At 33.3% G+C, this 7,613-nt stretch overlaps 1 protein-coding gene across 2 annotated transcripts in view; it reads left to right on the forward strand.

The window, feature by feature from the left end:
- LOC135212685 (cell division cycle-associated protein 7-like) overlaps positions 1-7,613 on the forward strand; it is a 28,491-nt gene extending 20,878 nt beyond the window's left edge. For both annotated transcript variants that reach the window (XM_064246363.1, XM_064246362.1), the window contains exons 2-7: positions 747-840; positions 1,012-1,181; positions 3,403-3,589; positions 4,161-4,411; positions 5,522-5,648; positions 6,129-7,613. In XM_064246363.1, coding sequence (XP_064102433.1) covers positions 766-840; positions 1,012-1,181; positions 3,403-3,589; positions 4,161-4,411; positions 5,522-5,648; positions 6,129-6,278 — 960 coding nt within the window. In that variant the 5' untranslated portion in view covers positions 747-765 and the 3' untranslated portion in view covers positions 6,279-7,613. The remainder of the gene's footprint in view (positions 1-746; positions 841-1,011; positions 1,182-3,402; positions 3,590-4,160; positions 4,412-5,521; positions 5,649-6,128) is intronic.

The raw sequence follows: 7,613 nt of genomic DNA on the forward strand, positions 1-7,613 counted from the left end.
TTAGAATGAAAGTGTAAAAATAATTACGTAATATGTATGTTAAGCAGTATAGAACAATTGTTTCTTATAAAATATAGCGTATTTATTTTAATTTGTGTTTGTGAAACAATGCGCTATTTGACCATAGATTTTAGTAAGTGCCCCGAGTAAGCTGGAGGTCAGATTATACCTTTTGTAACAATAGTAGTAGTAGTTGGCAATCAGACAATGAATTTTGAAGTGAATAGCCAAGAAAGGCATGGGTGTCCTGATCAGGATCATAATGGTATATGCTGATGTGTAAATGTTGAAAAAAAATAAAAAGGTAGATTGACTGAAACATAGAGGAATCCAAAGAGTTCTACATTTTGAAAATAAATTATTAGAAGGGATTTTCATATTGGTTTGTTGCAATATGAATCTGTTTGTGTAAGTGTACGAAAGGATTGGTAGGAGTAACTTACAATAGTTGAAGTGAAGTCAGGTTAGGTACTTGTCAGCAGGACAAATGAATGGTTAGCACATAAATTTCACAACAAAGTGAAGTACAGTTTCTGGCATTATTTATCTGTAAGATTTACATTAGATGTTTAGTTGAATCATCTTTAAAAAAAATGATTATTAAGTTTTTTCGTATGAATTGTTTAAGCTATGAAATCCTAGAAAATGTACCATTATTTTTTCAAAGTGTACAGTAGTTGTACAGTTATTACATAAATATATGTACATAGATTTAAAGGTTATACCGTATGATTGTATCTTTTCAGACCAGATATCAATAATTGCATGATGTTGCGAGCAAAGGACCTGAGCGACTATGAGTTGCTCCGTGAAAAAAATATTAAGGACAGAAAGCAATTGGTAAGTATTTATAGTATTACTGAAGCATTAGTTCTCTTATCTCTTGTCACTATTATGAATAACAATAACAGTTACTTAAGTACTTAGTTTCTCTCCTTTCCAAATAACTTTGCATCACTTCATCCAGGCTTTTTATAATGGTGTATACTTTTATTTTTTCACTTAATTCAGATTGATGCCCTCATGAAAGATTTCAATGACTTCAAGGCATCTGCTTCCAAACCAAAACCTTCACCCAGTGCATTAAAACCAAAGAGAATGTCAGAACCCACTCAGTGGCCAGCAAGAAGGGGAAGAAGAACTTCCCGTTTCCAGCCTTATCATTCTCCACCTCGAACAAGGTAAACATTAGTCTTAAAAGGAAGAAACTTCAGTTTGATATGAGCAACTTACCAAGTAATTACGTAGCTTTAGTTTCAACTTCATTAGTAGATAGAATTTTGAAATTTGCAGTAGTGCTCCTTTTATTTTGGCTAGGTGACCAACCCTGCCCACTTTTGGGGTAAGAGAGGAAGCAACTCAGCGCAGAGCATCATTTTGTTTCTGTCAACTGATGGTTGTATGTTAGTTATTACCGCAGCCTAATTTTGGATATTTTCACTTCTCAGTTGGTCACTGTGGTAGCAATTGGCGAAGTATTCTTGCTTTTTTAGTAGCCGTTTTGACACAATTAGACAGGTTACAGGTTTTAATAGACTGTAATTACCAATTTTGACTGTTAATTTATAAACTTACTTTTTTTAAGCTTTGTTGGCACTAGACTGACCAGCAATGTCCAACTCTGCTCACAGTGTTAGGTATTGCAGCAAAGGCTGCAATACTAGGTTAATTAAAGCTTGTTATGACCTGCGTGCTTTATGCACTAATTGCAGGGGTCAGATTTGTTCTCCTGATTTGACTTGTAATGAAAGTGAACTGTGGGACATAAAATGTGGAAGACTCGAATTAGCCATTTAACTAAACTAGAAAGACAAGACCAGGAAAGTGGCTTTTAGAGCCAGCAGTAAAAAAATATTAGCAAGTCAGAAGATTGCTAAGTCTGTTGATACATATAGGAAGTATCCCTTCCATCCTTTACTCTTTGCGTTGAAACAGGAGTGTTGAGTCATAGGGAAGCCTGGGGGTAATATGTACTTGGGGTATCCACTAGATCTTTGTTTCTTTATGGTTGGGTAGTGGTTTTAATCTTGGTCTAGGTGACTACTTTATTTATTCTGGTTGTTTTGTGTTAAAGTACTGAGTCTAGGGCAGGAGCAACATTTTAATTCTTTGCTAGCCATCGGGAAGGTTCTTTGCTTCAAAGATCTCACTGAAGTGGGTGCTCCTTGGCTATACCGCCACAGGTTGAGATGAGTGCTCACCAGAGGCAGTTTTTTCCTGCAGCATCTCTGTTACAAGGTAAGGAAACAAGAATTTCACCAATGCTAGCTCTATTTTCTATTCTTCAATGTGGGATTCAGCTATGTAATTACTTGGTAAGATGCTTATATTAAAATGATATTTTTATAATAAAATAAGGTTTTATAGGTTTTATATATGCATAATTACATGATCAGAGCCCTTCCTCCTCCCCTCACATGGACAGGAAGGCATAAACAAATTGAAGCCCTGTGCTGAGTTGGTTCCTTTCTTACTCCGAAAGTGGGCAGGGTTAGTATCCTAGCCAAAACAAAAGTAGCACTACCACAAATTTCAAAATTCTAGCTGCCGACAAAGTTGAAACTATAGCTATGTAATTACTTGATAAGTATATAAAACCTTATTTTATTATGAAAATATTTTTTTATGCCTCACGATGAGTCAACATTTTGAATATAGTCAAACATAGACTGAATAAAGATGTTATGTAGATGTACCAATGGTGGCACTTGTAAAATCTGTAACTAACTAATTGTACTTAATGTCCAGGTAAACTTTTGTGACAATTTGTGTTCAGTGTTTGTCTTATTCAGATACACTTTCAGCTTTTAGTTTGCTATTTGCTTTTCTTTCAAGGAAAAAAGTTGATAATATTTCACCTCTGTGGCCTCAACATTTGTACTAATTATGTTTTAGTTTGCATCTAACAGGAAAATATAACGATGTTAAGGTGCAGTACATGATTTTCCCTTTCTGTGTGTTTCTTGTTAGCAATTGCATGCTGGGTTCAAATTTTTTATTTTGCGTGGGAAATTGCTATTGGTCATATGCCTGTATAAATGAAATTTAAATCAAGTCATCATGAGAATGGTATTCATAACAAGTCATTACACAGGGCTTCAAATATCACAGTTTTCATCAGTTGTGAAAAAAAATAAACAACACTGGTAAATCATGTGTATAGGATGATATACCGGTATGTGGTGATTTACGTGTTGGTATGTCATTGCAATTGCAGTTACATTTGGGGACCTCACAGTATGATAAAGGCAGTTTTGTTGGAACTGTTATCTGCTTTATGGTCATTAATAATTTAAATTTAATTTGAAAAATATTAAAAATCCTGTATTTTATGCACAGTACATTTATTGTTAGAAAATTAAATACCATACTGGAGTTACGTATTGTTATTTTTTCTCTTAGGTCACGGAGAGGTAGTGTAAGTTCATCAGTTGCTAGTTCACCATCTGATTGGCAACAGTTGGATGATGATGATGAACAGGAGGCTCAGCCGATTTTCCTCAAGTTTCGTTTTGGAAAACTCAACAGTGCACCAAAAGACCACAGTGAAGGGGAAGATTCAGATGATGATGTAACTTGCTATGTTGATGTAAGTTTGGGAGGTTATGATTAGTTTGATAATTTTGAGGCTAATTATGCACTTGATATTAAAGAAAATAAATTAGTAAATTTTAATTAAGCTGGACTGTATGACTAGCCTTTCTGACTTAGAATTTCCAGCATTTACTTATATCCAAACAGCCATAAAAATCATATAGACAACTGTTAAAGGGCATAGAATCAGACTTATTTAGCAGTTTCCAATTATATATAGGTGCTGAAGGCCTCCCCACTCACAGAGGTGGGTCATTTGGCTCAAATATCACACAGTTCAATAATGTACAGTATCATACCCGAAAACAGAAATTCAGAAGATATCTCAGTATTTGCAGTTACATAGAAAAAAGAAGCAGCTAACTTGACCTAGCGTGACTTCTTGAAATCCAACTAGGAATTCTTATTATATTCATTAACTGATGTTGTCGTCGACTGAGAAATTAGTAAGAGTAAGAAAGTGATGTGTAGAAGTAAGTGTCATTCATCTACTTGAAGGTAACTAGCTCAGCAGAAGATAATTCCCTTTCATTATCTAGTTTTAATTGCTTCATCAAATGTTACAGGATATGGATGTTCAGCGGATCAAAGAAGCGTCAAGAAATTTGTATTCATCATTCACAGTATCTCCGGTTAAGAGGACGAGTCTTGAGGGCACAAGAAATCATAGCTTGAAGAAGGGGAACATCCAATTTGATCCTAATGTTAATATAGTAATGCCAGAAGATGTCACAGAGAAAGATCTCAGAAATATTGCTGAGCGAAGTGGAACAAAAATATACAACCAGAGTATTGGTACTACATGTCATCAGTGCAGGTAAGTTAATTCTCTTTCTCAAGAGAAAAATATATTAAAAGCTTTTGTGTTACCGAGTGCTTTGAAGCTACTCTTTATAAACCACATTTTATTTTATGCCAAGTAACAACTTGTTATTTGAGGGAGGGCATTAAATGTTTTTCACAGTAATGTTCAAGGTGATTGCATTCTAAAATAATTTCTGTAAGCATAACTTTCATGTTTTGGTGGTCAGTATGGGGAAATTCATTTTTATGAAATGAAATGCTTCATTGGTGTTAAAGGCATTTGGCTTGGCACGCAAGTTCAGGTTCGGTTGAGTTGTACCTGTAGGCTGTGGGTTGCTTCTATCCAACAGATCCAACAGTAATTTAGAAAATTTTATTAAAAACTTATCTGTTCAGTAATAACAAATTTATTATTCAGAAAAGTTAATTCTTCAAATCGGCTCTGAAAATGGATTTTGGTTTGATGATCTGGTTGTCTTTTAAGGAGTAGATTTCTTAAGTACAATATATCTGAAATATTTTATTGTGGCAGCAAGGATGCCTGAAAGCAACTAGTAATTGAGAAACCTATGAACAGCCCCAAGAAGTTGAGAGGTATCCGTAGCGGCAGTGAATGCTGGCTTAGTGAGCAACTTTAAAATGTGTTTATAAAATGTTTCTTTTTGGGCAATAAGTAAAGTCAGAGATTTGTATTTATGAAGCAAAATTTAGTAAAAATTTTGTATTATATATATATATATATAGATATATATATATATATATATATATATATATATAATATATATATATATGATTTTGTATTTGTAGTGTGTGATCAAAAGTCACTGGTTGTACCAATGAGAGCAATTACTCTCAACCTTGACTGTAAGGCACCTGAAAGCACCATAAACTTTTCTTTTAGAATTTTGATGGTTTTGTATTTTTCAAGAAGAAAAATACCAGTGTAATCTTTTGCAGTTTCTTGATTTACTGTAGATAAAAATGAAATGCTCTCTGTTTCTTCTGTTTATGGAACTCTTGGATGCACTGTACAGTAGTGTTTATGGTTTTATAGATTGCAAATTAATGCCTCTCCAGAACTATTATTTATTTAAACTGAATAATTATTAACTTAATATTTCAGGCAAAAGACAATTGACACTAAAACTATATGTCGATCTGGAGAATGCTGTGGTGTACGAGGAATGTTTTGTGGCCCCTGTTTGAAAAATCGCTATGGCGAAGAAGTCCGAGATGCTCTACTGGATCCAGTAAGTTTTTTGTTGTCTAAGAATATGTAACATGTATTGTTCATTCATATACAGTTCTTGACTTGCTCAAACTTCAAATTAGGTTGCCCTGAGTATTTTGGTGTGCTTCACATTCCAACACAAACCATTTGGAAAGTGCAGACACAATTCTCTTTCAGAATAAGGTCATTCATTCTTTCCTTCCCTAGCATACCCCATAGAGGGTACTTTCACTATCCCTTGTGTAGCATGCTAAATGGTAAAATTTCCTATATAGCATAGCTTGGTGGATCCAAACTACTAATTATTTTTCCATTTTAGTAGAATATTGCTGTTAAATTCCTGAAGTTTGAAAGAACATAAAAAAATGTCAATGTGTCCAACTAATGCCTGTTTTGCCATATTATATATACTTTATTTAAATGTTTAAGTGAATTGAAAACTATGGCTTTGGTAATCTGTATTTCTTAATATATTTTAAAATGTATTCTTTTGAAACAGAAATGGATGTGTCCTCCTTGCCGTGGGTTGTGCAACTGCTCGATATGCAGAAACAGAAATGGTAAAAGTGCCACTGGAATCCTTATCAACATTGCAAGAGCCCGAGGCTTTGATAATGTAAAGGACTACTTAGAGAGCTTGATTAAATGAAATGATGGCACTCAAAAACATTGTGATAAAGTGTTATGTAGAGGAAGATTGATGTTTTGAGTTTAGAGTTGTAACACTGCATCCCAGAATTATAACTGGTAGGTAATGATGGTGATTTTTCTTCTCTTGATATCCAGTTTTTATTTTTTATTTTTTTTTATTTAACAATGTGAGTGCCATAATGTTGTTCAATAATGGTAGGTATTTTAGGATAGTGTCAATTGTAAACATGGCAGTGGTGTTTTCTAAGGAATTATGGCAGACTAATAGAAGACCTTTATTATTTTTTATACTGTTTTGTGTTGGTAAAAATGGTCTGTCATTACTTTTCTATGTCAGTTTTTCCTCGAATATTTGTGATTGGATATATTGGCATGGTATAAGGTTTGAAATCTAAAAAAAGTTTTATGTACTTCATTTTTCCCTGACTAAAACCTTTATCATAATACCAGTATCTTCCATCTCTACTGCACAAATAGTATCAGCCTAATAATTTTGGAAACTGCAAGTTGGTGTTATATTCACTAATAGACATTGACTGAAAAATATGTATAATGAGTTTGGTAAGTGAAGTGAATGACAGGTTGGTTTGAGAAAAAATGTATTTGTGGTTGATTTTCTGAAGAGGGCTTTAAAGAATGAAGTTACTCTTGTGCCTTCCTTTAAATAATAATGTACAAAGTATATTGAATATTCTTTATATATTACTTGTATGTAATGTAATCATTACTTTGTTAAGCAGAGGTAAGATTCATGTGTTCATGATATCCATGAAAGTCAAGAATTATGAATATGTTTAAACACATGTAAGCACTACAAGAGTCTTAAGTTTAAGAAATGTTCTATGCCACTTTCGTTTTCTTAAATGAAGAGTTACATTCCATTGCCATGTTTTTGGGATATTTTCCGAGTACCATATTTGACTGATGTAAAACCATTGCAGGTTCATGTTACAGTTGTTTCCTGTTTTTTATATGTATGAAAGAAAAAGGCCAATATGAGAGGATTGCATTATTTACAAAAGTAAATGTTTATATAAAGTTTTTAATAGTATTTTATGTTATGTATGCATAGATTAATTTTGAGTTGTGAATTGTTTCTTTGATTGTCCCTTGGGTGACTTTTTTTATCCTCATGTTAATTTTTAGAAATTGTTAATGATTACATTTTTGATTTGTCAGCTTCTTGACAGATATGTGCTACAAGGTCAGTAAATGTAGTTCAGTTATTTTTAAGAATTCTGTTAGTTTTAAGGCTTTGATGAATTCTGCTGGTAGAAATGAAAAGGAAGTACTGTAATTTTTATTACTGTTTTGAAATAAATTTTGAATACGG

Source organism: Macrobrachium nipponense, chromosome 41 (assembly GCF_015104395.2).
Source record: "Macrobrachium nipponense isolate FS-2020 chromosome 41, ASM1510439v2, whole genome shotgun sequence".
Taxonomy (NCBI): domain Eukaryota; kingdom Metazoa; phylum Arthropoda; class Malacostraca; order Decapoda; family Palaemonidae; genus Macrobrachium; species Macrobrachium nipponense.